This window comes from Ranitomeya imitator, chromosome 4 (genome assembly GCF_032444005.1).
Source record: "Ranitomeya imitator isolate aRanImi1 chromosome 4, aRanImi1.pri, whole genome shotgun sequence".
NCBI classification, from domain to species: domain Eukaryota; kingdom Metazoa; phylum Chordata; class Amphibia; order Anura; family Dendrobatidae; genus Ranitomeya; species Ranitomeya imitator.
The window spans coordinates 462086638-462109263 of record NC_091285.1 but is presented as its reverse complement, the minus strand read 5'-3'; the positions used below and the strand labels follow the sequence as shown (position 1 = coordinate 462109263).

General features: G+C 44.4%; 1 protein-coding gene across 2 annotated transcripts in view; it reads right to left on the bottom strand.

Moving 5' to 3' along the window:
- The window catches only part of BNIP2 (BCL2 interacting protein 2), a 62477-nt gene that overhangs the window by 30863 nt on the left and 8988 nt on the right, over window positions 1–22626 (bottom strand). For both annotated transcript variants that reach the window (XM_069765819.1, XM_069765817.1), the window contains exons 2-3: window positions 10744–10860; window positions 8736–8797 (exon numbers count right to left, since the gene is read on the bottom strand). In XM_069765819.1, coding sequence (XP_069621920.1) covers window positions 8736–8797; window positions 10744–10860 — 179 coding nt within the window. The remainder of the gene's footprint in view (window positions 1–8735; window positions 8798–10743; window positions 10861–22626) is intronic.

Here is a 22626-nt window from a genome sequence, read left to right as displayed (position 1 = left end):
ATTAGCCAGATCACAGTCTGCTACGCTTTCCTATACAGTAAAAGAAAGGTATCCAACGCATACGGACCCGACAGTGACCAAAAGGACACCTTTGGCCTGTGTTAATTGAATGGGGCCCTATATGGAAATATAGACTAAATGTAAAGATATAATGCAGTGTGCACGCATAGAAGCTCTATGGAGAGGCACGCTCCATCCCTAGAGCTCCATACTACAGAGCATTAGGCATTCTGGCATCTACTCCCCGATGTCTTTGTAAAGTGACGTATTCCAGGAGTATTCTAGATACAGCCAGAATATGAAATCAGAGGCATACGAAGGTACAGCACGCCCCAAGTCATAAGATGTGCAGAGGCTGAATATGATACTGTCCATAATTGGAGTTCTCTGCCCCATATCCTTAGAGAGTCAAATGTTTAGTTGTAATCTATTAGTGCCAACAGTCTCCTGTCCACATGTACAGTAGGTACAGAAAGTATTCAGACACTTAAAAGATTCCCTCTATGTCGTTGCAGCCATTTGGTAAATTCAAAAAAGTTCTTTTTTTTCTCATTAATGTACACTCTGTACTCCATCTTGACTGAAAGAAACAGAAATGTAGAAATTTTTGCAAATTTATTAAAATAGAAAAACTGAAATATCACGGTCATAAGTATTCAGACCTTTTGCTCAGACACTCATATATAAGTCACATGCTGTCCATTTCCTTGTGATCCTCCTTGAGATGGTTCTACTCCTTCATTGGAGTCCAGCTGTGTTTAATTAAATGGATAGGACTTGATTTAGAATGGCACAAACCTGTCTATATAAGACCACACATCTCACAGTGCATGTCAGACCAAATGGGAATCATGAGGTCAATGGAACAGGCCAAGGAGCTCAGAGACAATTGTGGCAAGGCACAGATCTGGCTATGGTTACAACAGAATTTCTCTAGTACTCAAGGTTCCTAAGAGCACAGTGGCCTCCATAATCCTTAAATGGATGAAGTATGGGACCACCAGAAGTCTTCCTAGACCTGGCCGTCCAGCCAAACTGAGCAATCATGGGAGAAAAGCCTTGGTGAGAGCGGTAAAGAAGAACCCCAAGATCACTGTGGCTGAGCTCCAGAAATGCAGCAGGGAGATGAGAGAAAGTTCCCTACAAAGTCAACTATCACTGCAGCCCTCCACCAGTCAGGCCTTTATGGCAGAGTGGCCTGACGGAAGCCTCTCCTCAGTGCAAGACATATGAAAGCCCGCATAGAGTTTGCTTAAAAAAAAAAAAAAAAAAAAAAAAAAAAACACACATGAAGGACTCCCAGACTATGACAAATAAGATTCCCTGGTCTGATGAGACAAAGATAGGCCTTTTTGGTGATAATTCTAAGCGGTATGTGTGGAGAAAACCAAGCACTGCTCATAATCTGCCCAATACAATCCCAACAGTGAAACATGGTGGTGGCAGCATCATGCTATGGGGGCGTTTTTCAGCTGCAAGGACAGGACAACTGGTTGTCATTGAAGGAAATATAAATGTGGCCAAGTACAGAGATATCCTGGATGAAAACCTCTTCCATAGTGCTCTGGACCTCAGACTTGGCCAAAGGTTCACCCTGCAACAAGACAATGACCCTAAGCACACAGCTAAAGTAACAAAGGAGTGGCTTCAGAACAACTCTGAGACTATTCTTGACTGGCCCAGCCAGAGTACTGACCTAAACCCAATTGAGCATCTCTGGAGAGACCTGAAAAACGCGAAAAATCCGCACAAAAAAAATGCATGTGGATTTCCTGTGGAAAAAGTCCGGTACGTTGTTCAGGAAATTTCTGCAAAGAATCCTGACGTGTGCACATAGCCTAATGAGAAAAAAAATGAACTTCTTTGAATTTACCAAATGGCTGCAATGAAAGAGTAAAAAACTGAAAGGGGTCTGAATACTTTCCATGCCCACTATATATACTATTAATATGTGTAGGTTACACAATGTGGTCTGTATGAGTGAAGTCATGCGTGGTCATAACCTTCTTCAGAAGGTAGTGAGTCAGGACGGTGCAGACAAAAGGACAAACCACAGATGGTAGTTAATACAGCAGGCACAGAGAGTAGCATGCAGATATAGCTAGGAGGTAGATACTTGCGTGAGTTATGAGATGCTGAGTAAGGGGTACAGTAAACTGACTGATCCAGCACTGGAAATGCCCAAGCTAAAGCAGACACACAGGGTCCACAGACAATAAAGGGACACAAAACAAGACGCATATTATAGGAGGAGTAAGCAGCAGAAATATTTCTAAGACCAATGTACAGAGAAATAATCACTTTATAGCTATGTTTTGTATTACTTGAGATTCAACTGGGACTTAAAATTCTACTTGTCATTGACTATTCATGGATCTAGGATTCAGCAATTAATTGCCACCTTATGGCCATGTTCACAGATTGCATTTTTTTAATGCAAATTAAAAGCTGCGTTTTACAGTAAAATACAGCTGAAAAAGGGCAGCACAGCTTACCTGCCCAGGTATCTGAACAAATACACTACAGGAAGCAGCCAATCTATATAGCAAAGATGTTGAAAAACACAGGTGCAAAATACTAAATAGGCAGCCACTCACCACATACCCATTCGCGGAGGGGGTGACTGCTTAGTATACATTTGCACAATAGAGGCCTGTATAGGGCGCTGTTCACATGTATGTAATGCATAGTGTCTGGTTCTCAGCCTTAGTCACGCCCATACTATTCGATTAGGTGGGCTGGCCAGCACTCTCTCAATGCATCCCATGGGAACACCCCTGTATACAGGACCCAACGTGCTGGGCTTGGCTGCACCCTGAAAAATAAAGCGCACAAAATAAATATAAATATGTGAGGTATTGGTCAATATTCTGTCCAAGATATGGAGGATTTTTAGTCGTCTTTTGTGGCTTTGCTACTAAGTTTAGTAATAGGACTCACAAGCGTGAGGACCCTTGACGTTGTGTTGCAAGCTTGCATATCCTGTATGGTTATAATCGAAGAAATGTTACCACTAACATGAAGTACCATATGTCACGAAAAAAAAAAAAACCATCTCAGAATCACTGGGATACGTTGTAGCGTTCTAGAGATATAACCTAATAAAGAGACAGTGGTCAGAATTTTAAAAATTGGCTTGGTCATTAAGTACCAAATTGGCTCTGTCACTAAGGGGTTAAATTTGTGTTAGTGATGCGCTAAACAATTGCCTGAGAAATTCAATGGCCAACCAAGGTGTAACTAAACAATGCCTACCAATGTGTGAAACTGAACAATGCCTGACCAACTCAAGGGTTGACCAATGTGGGAAAGTAAACACAGACTTAAAAAATCTTCCTCCACTAAATAATTTTATCAATTTGCCCTTTTTTCACATATGTCTTGCATTGGTGGCCTAACACCTTGTATTGTTCATGCTTGTAAGGTGGAAGCAAAGCTAGATTTTGTTATCCTGAAAAATTTAGCAAAAAAAAAAAAAAAAACAGCAAGAAAAGCAGCAAAAAAGCCAGCAAAACCTACCGCACTCTTTGCCTGCAGCTTTACTGCCAATGATCAGGTTTTGGCTGCAGAAAAATAAGCAGCAAAAATGCAATTTGTGAACATAGCCTAAGGCTACTTTCACACTAGCGTTAACTGCAATCCGTCACAATGCGTCGTTTTGCAGAAAAACCGCATCCTGCAAAAGTGTTTGCAGGATGCGTTTTTTCTCCATTGACTAACATTACGCGACGCTTTGCGACGGATTGCCACACGTCGCAACCATCGCGCGACGGTTGCGCCGTGTTGTGGCGGACCGTCGGCCACAAAAAACGTTCCATGTAACATTTTTTGCAGCTGACGGACCGCTTTTTCCGACCGCGCATGCGCGGCCGGAACTCCGCCCCCACCTCCCCGCACCTCACAATGGGGCAGCGGATGCGCTGAAAAGCAGCATCCGCTGCACCCAGTGTGCGGCGGAGACAACGCTAGCGTCTGTAACCTCGGCCCGACGCACTGCGACGGGCCGAGCCCGACGCTAGTGTGAAAGAAGCCTTAGGCTCTCCTGGATTTGGGCAAGTCAGGATAACTGAACAGATACAGTGTTTCTAGAAGAATTCTGATTTTAGAAAATTGACAATCAGCCTAAACTGGACATAGATATGCTTACAATTTTACTTCTGCCAGTCTATAGTAGAAGAAATTGCATATAAAGGCCTCTTATGTCAAAGCTGCTCGACTGAGGATTTAGACGTCATTTTCTCCAAAGTGTGATATATGTAGCCAAAATGTCCAAATGCTGCAGTCTAAGGGTATGTACACAGTGCATACAATGTATTTTTCAGGGTCTGCTATTAAATCTGTGTGAAAAAGGACTCGGAACATCGGCATTTGTATGTAAAACTAGCTTGCTATGCAAATGTTCAGCCTCAGGCTGCCGTCACACTAGCAGTATTTGGTCAGTATTTTACATCAGTATTTGTAAGCCAAAACCAGGAGTGGAACAATTAGAGGAAAAGTATAACAGAAACATATGCACCACTTCTGCATTTATCACCCACTCCTGGTTTTGGCTTTATTTTATTCTGGCTGTGCCTTTTTTTACAATGCAACTATAGGATTAGTAATGGAGAGGTGTCTTATAGACACCTCTCCATTACTAAGCCATGGGATTGATGTCACTTGACAATACAAAGGTGACATCAACCCCACAAATATGAACCCAACTTGCCACCGCTACAGGGCAAATGGGAAGAGGCGGGCAAAGCACCAGAATTGGGGCATCTAATAGATGCGCCTTTTCTGGGCAGCTGCAGGCTGCTCTTTTTAGGCTGGATGGGGGCCTATATCAATGGTCCCTTACCAGTCTGAGAGAGAATACCAGCCCCCAGCTGTGAGCTCTAGCAAGGCTGGTAGTCAGAAATGGGGTGGACCACACGCCGTATTTAAAAAAAATTTTTTATTTAAATAATTTAAAAAAAACAGTGTGGGGACCCTTCCATTCTTGATAACCAACCTTGCTGAAGCTGACAGCTGGGGGTTGCAGCCCCCAGCTGTGAGTTTTGCCTGGTTGGTTCAAGAAAATAGGGGGAACCCATGTCGGGTTTTTCATTCATTTATTTCGTTATATTTCAGGCGCCAGCTGAGGAATACCCCAATCATCTGCTCCTGCTGTCACTGTTATTAGCAGCAGGTGTCGAATAATAGGAGTAAGAGTCGCAAAAGCCCCCCACTTGCTGTCATCATTCAGACTTTAAATATAACGCTCATCATTCTCCTCTGCTCGCGCCGATTGCCAGCAGAGCAGGGGAGAATGATGAGAGCCATCTTCAGCACCTGCTGCCGGGGAACAGCGCTTACCGTAGTGCTTCTTCGCCGATGCGTGTCACACGGAGGACATCAATGTGTGTTCTTCGTGTGCGGTAAAAAGACAGACATATCAACGTGTGGGCCACACGGTCCATGCAAACCCACTGACATGTGCATAGACCAATTCATTTGAATGGGTCTACGTGTGTCAGTGTCTCTGATACGTGTGAAAACTGTCACCACAAGTACTGGAGACAAGGACGTGTGAAAGAGGCCTAAGAATGTATTTGCAATGACCATTGGGAACAAGCGATCCTAGGAAGATTTGTTTGCCAATAATTAGGTTGCTTAAACAGGCCGCCAATCATCCAACAAAAAAGCAAAATGTTAGATTGGTGGTAACATTCATCCTGGATACAGGACATGAGCTCACAAGAAAGCCGATATTCTATATGCACAGGAGGGTCATATTAATGACTTGTGTGCACGGGAGTGTGGTTGGCTTGTCTACGCCTCCAGGCTATTAAACGGCCGACAATTAACTTCATTATGGATGACCGGAGATTCATTTAACAACCCTATCCGAAAGTCAGGTTTTATGGAACAAGTCAAAGACAGTCAGTGTTCTGATTTGTTCTCCAGTGCCACGGAACAGATGAGAGTACCAAACAAGGCAAAGCCGCAATGTGCCGTGGCAAATGGAAGGCTATGTTCACACTTTGCGGATTTTGCTGCGGATCCGCAGCGGATTTGACCGCTGCGGATCCGCAGCAGTTTCCCATGAGTTTACAGTACAATGTAAACCTATGGGAAACAAAAAACGCTGTGCACATGCTGCGGAAAAAAACGCGCAGAAACGCTGCGGATTACATTCCGCAGCATGTCACTTCTTTTCTGCGGATTTTCACCTGCTCCAATAGGAATCTGCAGATGAAAATCCGCAGAAGAAACCGCAGTAAAAACCGCAACGGGTTTTCACTGCGGATTTTGGAATTCTGCTGTGGAAAAATCCGCAGTGGAATCCGCAAAGTGTGAACATAGCCGAAAGGTTCTGATAAAGCATGCATCACAGTTATTGAATACATTATTGCTTTTAAACAATCTCTTTAGACGTCCAAAAAAACTGATGTGCTGCAATAAGCAACATTGATTTTAGTGGAAATTTTTTTTTTTATACCCAGAGTGTGCATAACCTAGATAGAAACCATAACTGCATGCTGCAATTTTACACTCAAAAAAAAAACAAAAAACAAAAATTAAAATTAAACATAACTTATAGGACAAAGTTTGACAAAAAAAAACAAAAATTAGCAAATTTGCGATTTTACCAACAAACTGGCAAAAACTCAAAAATTATATTCACAGGCAGCCAAAACCTGCTCTTGGCAGTAATAACGCTGCATTCAAAACACCCGTTTTGCAGCGTTATCCTGGCATTTTTTATGGTACGGATTACACATGTGCTTTGCCAATGTATAGGGGGATATAATTGAATACAACTGTAAGATCTTATTTTGGGCCCCATATTCAAAAGACGCTCCCAAAATTGTAACATATCTGACTGGTTGTCAGGATTGTAAGCTCTAGCTTAAAATGAATCGGGGTGGCTAGATATAAAGTGCTCAGAGTACAAATACGGTAGGTTTGTGGAACCACTAAATTTATTTTAAGTCTTCTGAAAATCCACAAAAAACTCCACCTCACTGTATCCCCCATAACAATATAAATGTATGACAGGGGGTAGGCAGCCACGCAGGGTCACTGGCACATGCATTAGGCTCAGCCTACTCTGCCTAGATTGGGGGCATCGCTGTTGCAAAATGAGGAGACCAGCAAAGAACTCATCTCACCCTCCTCACCCTGGAGGGTTTCACAACAGGTCATCTCACAGGCTTCCTCAGTGGTGAACATGCGCTCAGCAATGCCGATAAATAGATGCGTGTGGACATACGCAACACACAATGATTTTTCATCAGTATTTGTAGCCAAAACCAGGAGTGGAACAATTAGAGGAAAAGTATAATAGAAACATATGCACCACTTCTGCATTTATCACCCACTCCTGGTTTTGGCTACAAATACTGATGAAAACTCCTGACCAAATCCTGATGCAATCCTGAACGTGTGCACATACCCTTAAAGCTGAGGGGTGCTGTACTAATGTATAGTTTTGGCTTTTTGATTTTTTTTTTTTTTTATATGTAACACAGCTAGAAAGTAAAATATGCACCTAAGTGCTAAACTTAACCACTGCAATTAAGGTCCAGCCCTAATCAACACTGCTCCATACAAAATTAACACCCACTACAACAGGCCACAATTACCTACCATTAATCAATTTTTTCCCCATTTTTTATTTTTATAAACATTGCAAAAAAGTAAATAAAGGAAGAAGATGCAACAGGGAGGGATTTTGAGGTACATGTAACAGAGCTATACGCGTCGCGGGACAAATTAATTATCCCCTCGGCTGACAGGTGAGGAATATGGTTGTTTATGATTTTAATTCTGTTACACAAGACATTGGCTTCAGTGGATTGGGCGTTGCGGCGAGTATGCGTGGTTATGGAAAATTTAGATTAAAGAAGTCCATGTAATTATTTCAAATGAAGGGACTTTATTCTGGGTGTGTATTTTTTTTACAATATCACTATGGGGTTAGCAATGGCGGCACCTTACAGACACCCCTCTATTACTAACCTCTGGGCTTGATGTCACCTGACAATACAAAGGGTGACATCAACCCCCCTATTATCACCCCACTTGTTACCGCACCAGGGTAAGTGGGAAGAGCAGGGCTAAGTGCCAAATTTTGGGAAAAGGAAATGCTAGCTATACAGCAGTGAGGTGATATTAATAGCCCGGGAAGCCCCATAGGTATTACCCCCTTCCCTGGCTATAAACATCTACCCTCAGCTGTCCACTGTCCTTATGCTGGTTAATAGAATGTAGGGAGATCCCACGTCATTTTTTTTTTAAATAATTTATTTAATAAAGTACACATGTACAGTAAACTACACACAAAAGCACTGATTTTATCTCATTCGTATTTACATAGATTTTTTTTATCTATCTGTATATCTGTCTATTCTCTCTCTAACAGATATAGCAGAATATTTCCTTGAAAAACCATGTGTAATTACCCTATTTAAAAGCTCATGTTAATATTGTATTGCAATCGGATTGCATTTGCATGTAAATCGGATGCTAGGTGTTAAAAATCGCATTGTACTGGCATGAAAATCGTCCAACTTTTCTGGACTGAAATCGGACCTCTTTTCTTCCACAGTGATGAATATGAGCCCTTCGTTATAGAACAGCATAAAAAAATCCCTGCAAATTTTTTTAGATGGGTTCAAAAATATGGATAGTGGTATTCCTGAATATCTATATATAGCATTTACAAACAGAAATTTAGGTAGCACTATAATAGCCAAATCCTCTCTTACCTGGCCTGCCATCTGCTCCAGATAAGAAATCCCCTTCAATATGGTCATCTTCTGGAAGTGGTCTATTAAAAAGTACATTGCAACATGATTAGCTAAAAGCACACTAAGGGTAGACCTTGTACACATACTAAGGTCTTTAGGAGGCATCTATAACACATGATGGAATTCCAACTAAGTTGTGTACAACTGCACTGAGGAGATTGATGACAGGAGGAAAATGAAGGATAAATACACATATAACCTACATCGAAACTAAGAATAGCTCGAATATAACTTTGGCTAAAATAAGACAGACATTTTTCAATCTAAATTTAAAGGGTTTAACCAGGAACTTTTTTTTTTTTTAACCCTCATCCGGCTGACTAGGTACAATTGTAAGGGTATGTTCACACGTTCCTGATTTCCATCCTTTTTTTTCAGGACTGTTTTTTAAAAAACTGCAGCTCTTGGCAGAAAACGCAGGTCCTTTTTTTGGTCCTTTTTTGATGCTTTTTTGATGCAGTTTTCTAGCCAGAGTCTGTGTGTTTTCTAGGAATTTTTTTAGGGTTAAAATGGCTGAAAATACCCTAACCCTACCCCTACCCCTACCCCTATTCTAACCTTAGTGAAAAAAAAAAAAAAAAAAATTCTTTATTTTTTTTATTGTCCCTACCTATGGGGGTGACAAAGGGGGGGGGTCATTTACTATTTTTTTTATTTTGATCACTGAGATATAACCTATCTCAGTGATCAAAATGCACTTTGTAACGAATCTGCCGGCCGGCAGATTCGGCGGGCGCACTGCGCATGCGCCCGCCATTTTGCAAGATGGCGGCGCCCAGGGAGAAGACGGCCGGACGGACACCGGGAGGCCGGGTAAGTATAAGGGGGGGAGATTAGGGCACGGGGGGGGCATCGGAGCACGGGGGGGGGGGCATCGGAGCACGGGGGGGGCATCGGAGCACGGGGGTGGGGCATCGGAGCACGGGGGGGGGTGACATCGGAGCACGGGGGAGGGGCATCGGAGCATGGGGGGGGTGGGATCGGGGCAGCCACACTCCACCCACGCACTTCCGCCCGCTTCCCCGCACTTCCTGCTGCAGCGGTTCTGCACCACGAACCGCAATAAAACCCGCAGATCTATTTTTGATCTGCGGGTTTTACTGCGGGTTTGACCTCACAATGGAGGTCTATGGGTGCAGAACCGCTGCTGTTTTACAAAAAGAAGTGACATGGTACTTCTTTTTTACCGCAGCTAATCAGTGCGGTTTTTTTTTTTCAATTCAGGACCATGTGCACAGTGGGTCCTGTTTTCCATAGGGTACAGTGTACTGTACCCTGCATGGAAAACAGCCGCGGAACCGCAGCGGCAAAACCGCTGCGTTTCCGCGGTAAAAAACGCACTGTGTGAACATGGCCTAACTATTCCGTTTTAAAATTGCAATAACTTTTTTAGAAAAGCCATAGAGGGCTGAAATTTTGTGACATCTCTGCAGTTTTGGTCCAGAATATATTGGCCAAATATCACAGTGGAGGTATATACGAAGGTACAATTGTACCTCTGCAGCCTGTTAACGTTGTAAAATTATGCAGCCTGACAAAGGTTAAAGATCCAACTGGCTGTAACCACACTGGGCTCAGCGGTGATGCCAATGACAGTGATTGGCTGCAGTAGTCTCATTATCGCTGCAGCCAGTCAACAAGAGCCAGAGCAGAGGCTGAGAGGCAGTGTTGGAGGGTGAGTAACTGCAGAGTTTGTTATTTTCAAAGAGCACAAATCTATGGGACCTACAAAAATTATTCCAAGAAAACCCCTTGAAAAGGCATCTAGGGCAAATATAGTAGACCTCCCTCTATGAGCCAAACGGAGAAAAACTGCTCTACTAGGCCTGTGCATTTAATATTATGGGATGGCTTGCATCTGATGAGACATGTTTCAGTATTAAACAATTAATCTGTTACATAGAGTATCAGCAAGATAACAAGCTGCATAATACATACAGTAGCTATGGTAAGAAACAACACTTACCTGGGAAAATCTTCATCCTGCCATTCCTCCTTAAGCTCTACACCTTCCATCCTAAGCCTTGCTTCGGTTGTAGCCACAGACTCCTGTCTGTCAAAGGATCCAGAAAAGGTGTCTTGCCTAAAACATAATTAAGTGAATAATACAATTAGAAGAGGATAATCAGAACATGAAACTATCAAATAAATGTAAAGTGAAATAAATGTGGCATAAAACTATCTCATGTGCACCAAGCAATGAAAAGGCTTCATAGAAAGTCATCCAATCTGAGATTAAGGCTGCATTCACACTACATTCTCTGTGCAACTGTTTATGATGCTCGGCCCGGTCAAGAATCTCATGACCTTATGATGCTCGGCCCGGTCAAGAATCTCATGACCCCAAGTCAACAAACCCAGAGGTGTACAAGAGGCTATCGCAGTATCAAGGCCAGGAGAGCGGACTGACAGGGCAGCAGAATGTAGATTTGGATTTCTCATAAGTTGCTCTGTCCAGTAATGCATACCTATCTGACGAACAACAAGACGACACTCCTTTGGCCTTCGTCTGGCGAATGTGGGCCTATGGGTAATGTACCAGGAACTTTCCTGCTACATGTAGTAGTAAGAGCATGAGAGTAGCATCACATGTATCGAAAACATATCAGATGGAAATTTTAACTACTTCCCCCTCTAAGTGCAGCATACTGAAGAGTCTTGGCCCACGTTTGCAGCTTTGAGCACTCAACTTGAACGACAATTCAAATAAGTTTCACCGAACCTTACAGAAATGAAGAACCGAGAATGACTAGAAGATGCACCAGATAATTAGGAGACAACACATCTGGGTAGTAGTTTACACCTGGCTAGCGTGCAGCCAAGCGTGGCTGGCATCCTGTCCTGATGGTCAAGGAATGCAGCGGAACAGACCTGGTATAACGCAACCCATGATACAAGTTAACATATAGAATTGCAAGGGCAAGACACAAACTGTTCAGTGGTGGCACATGCACAGCAGCAACACATGTTCAACACTTAGTGGCAAAATGTACATCTGAGACATGTCCAACTTATAGCAGAACAACTTTCATATAATGGTCACCGATAAGAAACAGACATAAATGACTACAGTGAGATGTGTAAAATAATTCAATTGTACCCATCCAAGCAAAGAAAGTATTCATAAGAAGCATTGAAGATGTCCACTGGAGGACTAGGTTGGGAAATCCTCCAGACATCTCAGAGGGCTAGAACATAGAGAACAAAGCCAAAGTTAAAGGGGTTATCCACTACTATGTGTGCAAACTGTAAAGCGCTGCGGAATATGTTAGCGCTATATAAAAATAAAGATTATTATTAGGCTGTGTACACACGATGCGGATTTAGTACGGATCCGCAGCGGATTTTTCCGCACAGAAATGCTACAGATCCGCACTGTGATTTACAGTACAATGTAAATCAATAGTGAAAAAAAAAAGTGCTGTGCTAAGGCCGGGATGACATGCGAGAAATACATCCAAGTCTCGCATGGTAATCCCTGGCTCTGCCGCCTGCCCTCCGGAGCGGAGCGTGCGGCCGCATAGCAATACATGGAGCCGCACGCTCTGCTCCTGAGTGTCGGCTGCAGGGCCGGGGATTACCATGCGAGACTCGGCCGTATTTCTCGCATGTGTCATCCCGGCCTAATGGTGAGGAAAAATCCAGGCGGAAACGCTGCGGATTTAAAAGAAGTGCATGTCACTTCTTATGTGCGTATCTGCAGCGTTTCTGCACCCTTCCATTATAGAAATCTGCAGTGGTAAAAAACGCAGAAAATCAGCACAAAATCTGCATAAAAACCGCACAAAGACCACACAAAATCCGCACCTACGGTTTCTGCCAGGAGATGCGGATTTTGTGCAGAAAATTCTGCACCCAACTCCGCAACGTGTGCACATAGCCTTAGGGTATGTGCACACGTTGCGGATTCTCTGCGGATCCGCAGCGTTTTTTTGCAGTGCAGAAACGCTGCAGATCCGCAATTGATTTACAGTACAATGTAAATCAATGAGAAAAAAAAAATGCTGTGCACACTTTGCGGAAAATCCGCAATTTGTATGAAGGCGGGGAAAGTGACGCCAGCGCTGATCAGGCGCCGGGCACAACGTGTCATAACCACATGAGAGCCCCGAAACCGCAAGTACAAACACTGCTGAAATAGCGCCAGCACAGGCGGTGAGTAAAAGCTTTTTTTTTACTTTCTCGGGGGCCAAACATTTAGATCAAGAAGGGGGTTGTCCTAGTAGTGGACGACCCTTTTAACAAATTGGATTTCTAATTAAAACCGAGCTTGGTTTTAGTGTGTGGAGATGGTGAGAATGCTTGTGATACTCATGTTTGTGGATGACCAATAGGAAGTAATGCGACGATGGCCAAGAGGTAGAAGCTTCTCTGTCATTCTGTGATGGAGTATGCTGTATTTTTGCACAGACTTGTGTACAGGCCTAGAGGGCAATGCTCTCCTGCTGCAGGTAAAAAATGCTCTGTCGTAACCTGTTTATCACAGATCTTTTCAAACTGATCTCCCTAATAGTCATGCGACATGCAGGTCCTCATGTAGCTATATCATATAACTTATGTCTTATTATATTTCCATAATATTGGATATTTTAAAGTACTGTATATCTGCCCCAATAAGCAGCATTAGACTCCTGCAAATGACAGGGTGGGACAATTTCTGCATGGGACTTCCATATGCATTCTTTGTGCAGGAAAGGACTACGATCTTGAAAGGCGGAAAAGCATCCATCCCCCTGGTAAAAAAACAGTCCAGAAAGCTACACAGAAAGGGTCTTTTCCACAAACATGGACAGACCCTAGTACAATATGACCAATGTATTATACATATGAAGCTAGAATAAAAGCGAAATGTACAGGACTGTAGTAAGTAGTAAAACATGTAAAAAACATAGGGTGCTTAGTTAACATTTCTTTATAAAAAAATAAATAAAAAAAAAAAAAGAGTGTAAAAGCCATTCCACCACGAAAAGATGTAAGGAATCATTATAATGACAAACAGAATTATGTCCCAAACAGGCCTTAAGGTAGACAGGGGCAAAGCAGGACCTGCGTCTGGCTGTGTTGGGACTGGTCTGTGGAATGCTCAGTACATAAAGGTGCACAGCCAAGGAGGCCACACTCCTAAATGTATCGAGCACAGGAAGATAAAGCAAAACAAAAAACAAGGGACAGCAAACCTGGTAATAGGAGTGCAGCATGCAGGAAAACAGTGGGTGCTTGGATCACTCTTTAAAACAAAGTATAAAGCCATCCCACCGCAACATTACACAGCAAGAGATATTTCCAGGACTTGTTTTCATTATGCATCTCTTTGATAGGAACATGGACTTCTATTTTGAACAATATACCTGCACACTATCCAATTACGATAAAGAACATTTCAATTCTAATTTATACCTATATATTTTGATAGTAAATGGCAGTCAAAGGTCCACTGACATAAGAAAATAGTAATATTGTTATTAATAAAAATTATATAACTCGCTATTAAACCAATACATCTATTCATGGTAAGAAGATGGGATCCATTAATATCGGTGGAAGAATAATCGATGATAATGTATGTAAAGCGCTGCGGAATAAGATAGAGCTATATAAGCAAAGTATAATAAATAATCATCTATGAGAACAAAAAACAATGAGATTAGGCTTCAAACACACTTATCAGCTGTACAGATGTAAAACAGGAAACCCCAGAAGGAAAACCGCTATACAGCGCTGGTGCCCGAGAGGAAGCAGGAAAGCAGCAAGGACTGTGTGGCTACTACACTGGGAGCAGCCTCCATGTGCACATAATGGCTCGCCTTAACATGCACAGTTATATACAGCTGCTTCTTTAGGCCAGTCACCTCTTCGGATTGGTCTGTATAGTGTTCTACATGAAATAACAATTCTGGAAAATGTTTAGCACTCTACTGTCCAACACTATAATGAATCTTGCAATACCATCATAGATATTCACTAAACCATCTACACTTAACTGTTTCAGTGTACTTCCCCCTCATCAGGGTAGTTACCGCAAGTGGCAATATAGCATTCTCCTGGAAGGAAAGAAAGCTGGTGAGTGTTATCTGTGGAGGATTTCCAACGAGTCTCCATATTTAGTGGAAAAACTACCAGAAACTGTGACCAAATGATTGTATACTTGCAAGACAATAAAAACAGATAGTACTCACCCTCCACAAAGCCAGTGCCGGCTCTTTGACGCTGTTCCGCTCTCTGTATTGGCTGCAGTGCTGACGTCTACATCAGCAAAGCAGCTGAGCTCGAGGATTGGAGGCAGCGGTAATAAGTGCTTTAGCTGTGATGTGTTACCGATGTTATCGAGAAATAGAGACCAGAGCAGCGGCGGAGAGCTGGCACTGGACCCTGGGAAGGGCGAGTACCATCTGTGTTTCTTGTTTCACAAAGCATACAATCATTTGGGTGCAAGTTCTATGATAGGGGCAGTATTGTCCCAAAACTCATCAACAGGTAAAGTGAGCCCCTCTAGAATATGACATGTATATATTTTTGGTCTAATTATTAATAATAATAATAATAATAATAATATTATTATATGTTATAGCACCATTTATTCCATGGCGCTTTACATGTGAGGAGGGGTATACATAATAAAAACAAGTACAATACAAGTCATAACTGGTACAGGAGGAGAGAGGACCCTGCCCGCGAAGGCTCACAAGCTGCAAGGGATGGGTGAGGATACAGTAGGTGAGGGTAGAGCTGGTCATACAGCAGTTTGGTCGATCGGTGGTTACTGCAGGTTGTAGGCTTGTCGGAAGAGGTGGGTCTTCAGGCTCTTTTTGAAGGCTTCGATGGTAGGCGAGAGTCTGATGTGTTGTGGTAGAGGGTTCTAGAGTAGGGGTGATACGCAAGAGAAATCTTGTATACGATTGTGGGAAGAGGAGATAAGAGTGGAGTAGAGAAGGAGATCTTGTGAGGATCGGAGGTTGCGTGTAGGTAAATACGAGACGAGGTCACAGATGTATGGAGGAGACAGGTTGTGGATGGCTTTGTACATCATGGTTAGGGTTTTGTACTGGAGTCTCTGGGCAATGGGGAGCCAGTGAAGGGATTGACAGAGGGGAGAGGCCGGGGAATAGCAGGGGGACAGGTGGATTAGTCGGGCAGCAGAGTTTAGAATAGATTGGAGGGGTGCGAGAGTGTTAGAGGGGAGGCCACAGAGCAGGAGGTTGCAGTAGTCAAGGCGAGAGATGATGAGGGCATGCACTAGGGTTTTTGCAGATTCTTGGTTGAGGAATGTACGGATTCGTGAAATATTTTTGAGTTGAAGTCGGCAGGAAGTGGAAAGGGCTTGGATATGTGGTTTGAAGGAGAGATCAGCGTCAAGGATTACCCCGAGGCAGCGAGCTTGTGGGACTGGGGAGAGTGGGCAGCCATTTACTGTAATGGATAGGTTCGTTGGGGGGGGTCGTGTGAGATGGGGGAAAGATGATGAATTCTGTTTTGTCCATGGTAAGTTTCAGAAATCTAGCGGAGAAGAAGGATGAAATAGTGGACAGACATTGAGGGATCCTGGTTAGTAGGGAGGCGATATCTGGTCCAGAGATATAGATCTGTGTGTCATCAGCATAGAGGTGATACTGAAAGCTATGATATTCTATGAGCTGTCCCAGGCCAAAGGTGTAAATGGAGAAGAGCAGGGGCCCTAGGACTGAACCTTGTGGGACTCCGACAGATAGTGGGCGAGGTGAGGAGGTGGTGTGTGAGTGGGAGACGCTGAATGTCCGGTCCGTTAGGTATGATGAGATCCAGGATTCGGCCAAGTCTGTGATGCCAAGGGATGACAGGGTCTGTAATAATAGGGAATGGTCCACTGTGTCAAAGGCAGCCAACAGGAGTAGTGTCGCTTGCTCTTGGCGGTTAAGAAGTCATTGGTGACCTTAGTTAGGGCAGTTTCAGTGGAATGGTGTGACCGGAAGCCAGATTGTAAGTGGTCAAAGAGGGAGCAAGAAGAGAGGTGGGAGGACAGTTCAAGGTAGACATGTTGTTCAAGTAGTTTGGAGGCATAGGGGAGAAGTGATATAGGGCGATAGCTAGATACAGAGGATGGGTCAAGAGAAGGCTTTTTGAGGATAGGTGTGATGGAGGCATGTTTAAAGCTTGAGGGGAAAACACCAGTTGTTAGTGATAGGTTGAAGAGATGGGTTAGGGTTGGGATGAAGACTGTGGTGAGGTTTGGGATGAAGTGGGATGGGAGCGGGTCAAGTGCACAGGTGGTGAGATGCGATCTTGAGAGTAGAGTGGAGAGTTGATCTTCTGTAATGGTGGAGAAGTTGGTTTTGGAGGCGGAGGGCTGGGAAGTCGGGAGGAAGAGCTCTGGTGGTTGTTGACCAAAACTGTCTCTGATGTTATCAATCTTCTGCTTGAAAAATGAGGCAAAGTCTTCAGCTGAGATAAGTGGGGAGGGAGGAGAGAATTGAAGGTGTTGAATAACTGTTTAGGGTTGTGAGACAGGGAGGATATGAGAGATGAGAAGTAGGTTTGTTTAACTGTGGCAAGTGTGGTCTTGAAAGTAGTGAGGGACTATTTGAATGCGATGAAGTGCTCATTGGAGTGGGATCTTTTCCATCTGCGCTCAGCAGCCCTGGAAGCTCGCTTCAGTTCTTTGGTCAGGCTGGTGTGCCAGGGCTGTCTGTTGATTTTGCGAGCTTTGGTATGTGTAAGTGGGGCAGCAGATTCCAAAGCTACAGCTATTGTGGTGTTATATAGAGCGGCAGCGTCATCCGCATTGTGTAAGGAACTTATATCTGTGAGAGGGAGGAGGGATTCAGAGAATGAATGTAGGTCAAGATGTTTAGGATTTCTGCGAGGGTGTAAAAGTTTGTGGGGTGGGGATTGTAAACATGGAGTGGAGAGGGAAGAGAATGTGAGAAGGTTGTGGTCAGAGAGAGGAAGAGGTGAGTTAGTGAGGTTAGATAGGGAGCAGAGGCGGGTGAAGATGAGGTCCAGTGTGTGACCATCTTTGTGGGTGGCTATAGAAGACCATTGAGTGAAGCCGAAGGAGGAAGTGAGAGATAGAAGTTTAGTGGCAGCTGAGAGAGAAGTGTCAATGGGGATGTTGAAGTCGCCCATGATGATAGCGGGGATGTCCACGGAAAGGAAATGAAGTAGCCAGGTGGTGAAGTGGTCAAAGAAGGTGGTGGCTGGCCCTGGGGGCTGTAAATGACAGCCAGTTGGAGGTTGGAGAGTAGATGCGCACAGAGTGCACCTCAATGGAAGGGAGGGTAACAGAGGGTGGCAGTGGGATTGGGGTGAAGGAGCAGTTATCTGACAAAAGAAAACCAACTCCTCCACCATGTTTGCTGCTGGGGCGGGGTGTGTGAGAAAGGTGGAAGCCACCGTAAGAGAGTGCAGCAATGGAGGCTGTGTCAGAAGGGGTGAGTCAGGTTTCGGTGATGGCGAGGAAGGAGAGTTTGGTAGTAACAAAAAGATCATGGATATAGGAAAGCTTGTTGCAGACAGAGCGAGCGTTCCACAGAGCTCCTGTTAGTGGGACTGGGGAAGCGGGGCTGGGTGAATGGGTATAAGGTTAGAGAGGTTACGGAAGTTTGTGATAGAGCGTGGATGGGAGGTAGAAATGACTGTGGGAATGTGGTGAGGAGGACCAGGATTTGGAGAGATATCACCAGCAGTGAGAAGGAGCAGTGAAAGTGTTAGCAGGTGGGAGCAGGAGAGGGCATGAGGGGGCTGTCTGTGTTTGGAGGCAGAGGATTGTAGGTTAAGGAACAGTTCTGAGGAGGAGGTGAGATGGATGGGGAGGATTGAAGCAGAGATAAACAGTTCCTTACTTGGTGTGGGGATTAGGGGAGGTGGCATAAAGTGAAGGATTATAGTGGTGAGAGTGAAAATAAACAGAAACATTGTTTACAGTGACTGGCCAGTTACCTTCAGTTCCCTTCAGGTTTTAATTCTACTGTAATCTTCACACTTCTAGGACACACTGATAGGAACCACACTGCAGACTGAAGTCTATGCAGACTTGAGCTATGCAATAAAAGTACAGCTAAGGCTACGTTCACACTAGCGTTATGCTAGTGTGCGTCGGGTTAGCGTCAGGCGACGCAGCGGCGACGCACGCGTCATGCGCCCCTATATTTAACATGGGGGACGCATGCGTTTTTGTTTGTTGCGTTGTGCGACGCATGCGTCTTTTTTGCCGCAAGCGTTGGACCAAGAAAACGCAACAAGTTGCATTTTTCTTGCGTCCGATTTTCGGCAAAAAACGACGCATGCGTCGCAAAACGCAGCGCTTTTGCGTGCGTTTTGCCGCGTTTTTGCGTGCGTTGTGCGTTGCGTCGCCGACGCAGCGGCGCACAACGCTAGTGTGAACGTAGCCTAAGGCTACGTTCACACTAGCGTCGTACTCGGCCCGTCGCAGTGCGTCGGGCCGACGCTAACAGTGAATGCGCCGCACAACGGGGGCAGCGGATGCATTTTTCCAGCGCATCCGCTGCCCCATTGTGAGGTGCGGGGAGTTGGGGGCGGAGTTCCGGCCGTGCATGCGCGGTCGGAAATGGAGGACTGTCGGCAGCAAAAAACGTTACATGTAACGTTTTTTGCTGCCGGCGGTCCGCCACAACACGGCGCAACCGTCGCACGACGGTTGCGACGTGTGTCAATGCGTCGCAATGCATCGCTAATGTTAGTCTATGGGGAAAAAACGCATCCTGCAGACAACTTTGCAGGATGCGTTTTTTCCCCTAAACGACGCATTGAAAACGACGCTAGTGTGAAAGTAGCCTAAGTGCATTCAGGTGTGAAGCAGAGAGGAGTGGTCTCTGCTCATCATGGTCAGAGAATTAAGAGTGGACCAAATGCATACAATCAAGCCAGAGTAAACAACGTCATAAATAGCACGGGTGGGGTAAAGCTGGGGTTATGTGGTTATACACAGTTAGACTGGAGTCACACTGCCGAGTGCTATGTTATATAACCTGGCATAGCATTCGGCCCAGTGTTATTATATGGGGAAGCGCAGATCTGCGGTTATTTTCTCATGCCAATTCAACATAAGAGAACAATGGCAGTATGCTGACATTGGCAGTGAGACTCACCTCACCTGCACACATACAAGTCTATGGGAGCGAGTGAAACATCGCGCTGCTCTCGGATATCACCCAAGTGCACTGGCAGCAGAGGAGATGGAGAAATTCCTTGCTCTGATCCGGTCATGAGAGAGGATCGGAGTACGGAGCACTGAGACTCAGCTCCCAATCGCAGCAGAGCAGGAGCCAAGAGTCATTAGCAGATCACATCCGATGTCATACGCTGGTGAGACTCCGACCTTAAAGAAGCACTTCTACAAAGTTTTTTTTCATTCATGAAATGTGTGCGAATTTGCATGTAATATAGTGTGATAATATACCGTACTCAACCACCCCTGTTCTCTCTGGTGTTCAGCGCTGTTCTACTCTTCTGACTGACGTCATCACAATTGCAACTAACTGGCTCACTCTATGGCTATGCTCACATGTTGCGTCTGCTGCATTTTCTTCTGCAGGTAAAACCTACTCACTCGGCAGTAAAGAAGCTGCTAAAAAAGAAAAAAAAAAAAAAGCAGGTTTTGGTGCATTTTTTATGTGTTTTTCTTGCTGATACAGTTTAGTGCCTGTTCCTGAGTTTTCTTCCCCAAAAACGCAGCAAAACCCAATACCTCGTTCAGCGTCGGACTGGAGCACCTTGGGCCCACCAGATCATTCTTGGGGCCCACTATGTAGCTACACAGAAATAAATACAAGACCACCAATTGAGTGATAAAACAGGCTAATATCAGGGTATAAGGTAGTATATGTCCTAATTATGTAGAAGGGGTTGGGGTAACCCCTCTCATAGAATGTAATGTAGCCCCCCTCATAGAATAAAATGCAGCCCACCTCATAGAATATAATGCAGCACCCAACAAAATATAATGCAACCCCCTCATAAGATATAATGCAGTCCCCACCATATAATATAATGTAGCACCCTCATAGGGTATAATGCAGCCCCCACCATATAATATAATGTAGCACCCTCATAGGGTATACTGCAGCCCCCCCCCATATAGGAGTATACTGTAGCCCCCTCATATAGTATGATGTAGCCTCTCAGAATATAATGTAGTCCCCTGAGAGAATAATGCAGTCCCCCTACAGAATATAATGTAGCCCCCTCATAAAGTATAATGCAGCCCCTCTTCACCTCCATCATTGTTCTCCCCATCCACCCCAAAATTGCCTTGTCCCCCACCACCCCTATCATTGCCCTTTCCACAACCTCCTTCATTGCCTTCTCCCCTACAACCCCCATCATTGCCCATTCCACCACCACCATTGTCTTTTCCACCACTATCATAATTGTTCTTTACACCACAAACCATAATTGCTTCCTCCCCCACCGCCCCATCATTGCCCATTTCACCACCTCCATCATTGCCTTCTTCCCCACCACCCTGTGGTGCTGTGTGTCTCTCTGCGCGTGTGAGTATGTGGTGCTGTGCTTTGTGTGAGTGACTGGTGCGGTGGGGCTTTACATGCGGGCAGTGTTAGCTGCAGCCTGCGGCTAATGCTGCCCGCTATTAAAGTGAAATGGTATTCACTCCTCTCCACGCCCATGGGGGCGTTGAGAAGCGTGAATATTAATTTCTCTTTAGCAGCGGGGACAGGTGTGGCTTCCTGTCACCGGCTGCTGCTCCACTGGCACAGAGCGGGCTCCCTTGACTCACGGGCCCAATAGCCACTGGCTAGGTGCCGTTAGAGCAGTGAGGGCCTTAGGCAGCTGCTGGCCAGTATGTCAGTAGGTGTCAGTGCCTGGACCCAATGGAGAATCCTCCGGTTATCAAGAGGGCCAGTGTGACCCTATCAAACGTTTTTTTGCCGTCATCAAAAATGTATTGTGTGAACATAGCCTACACACTGTAAAAGCCACTTCCGGGTCACGCAGAGTAGTGACGTCATAGAGAAGAATGGCGCTGGACACCCGAGAGAGCAGGGGTAGGTGAGCATATTAATATGTTCTTTACTGTCCTGTGATCTTTACTTGCATTTTTTGTGCAGATTTAAATCTGCAAGTAAAAAATAAGCAACACGTGCATGAAACTTTAGGACTCATCAGTTTGCTGGCATCAGGAAATGTGACAAACTTGCACTGAAAAAAAAAAACGCAGCAAAAATGCAAGGTAGGCACACAGCCTCAGGCTATGTGCCCACGGTGCAGATTCGTGTGCAGATTTTTCCACACTGTTTTTGAAAAATCCGCAGGTAAAATGCACTGCGTTTATGGTTTTCCATAGGTTTACATGGTACTGTAAACCTGACGGAAAACTGCTGCGAATCTGAAGGCAAATCTGCACCTTGTGCACATAGCCTCAAACATACAAGCATTTTCTTCTTAATCAAAGCGCTATTTTACAAATATAAAAGTAATCATCAACATTTACAGAACTAAACACATGAAATAGATCACTCTGTTTGCAATGACTATATAATATATGAGTTTCACTTTTTGTATTGAAGAACTGAAAAATTAACTGTTTGATGATATCCTAATTTAGTGAGAAGCACTTGTAAGTCTGCCTGGCTATGTAATGAAGCCTGCTGGTGGGGGGAATCCCACTCAAACATGCCAGGCTCTTCCTCAGGATGACGAGACCAGCGAACTCATAGCGACTAATTTAAATATGATGCAGGAACGCCTGGAAAACAAACTGCAAAGGCATTACACATTCATTTGAAAGAGAAATACTCAGGGACGTTGATCATTTCTTTACAAGCTAGTCTGAGTTTTTTGGGTATCAAAACGGAAACGACAGGTTCCCCTTTACTGTATTTGAGCAAATACAGGA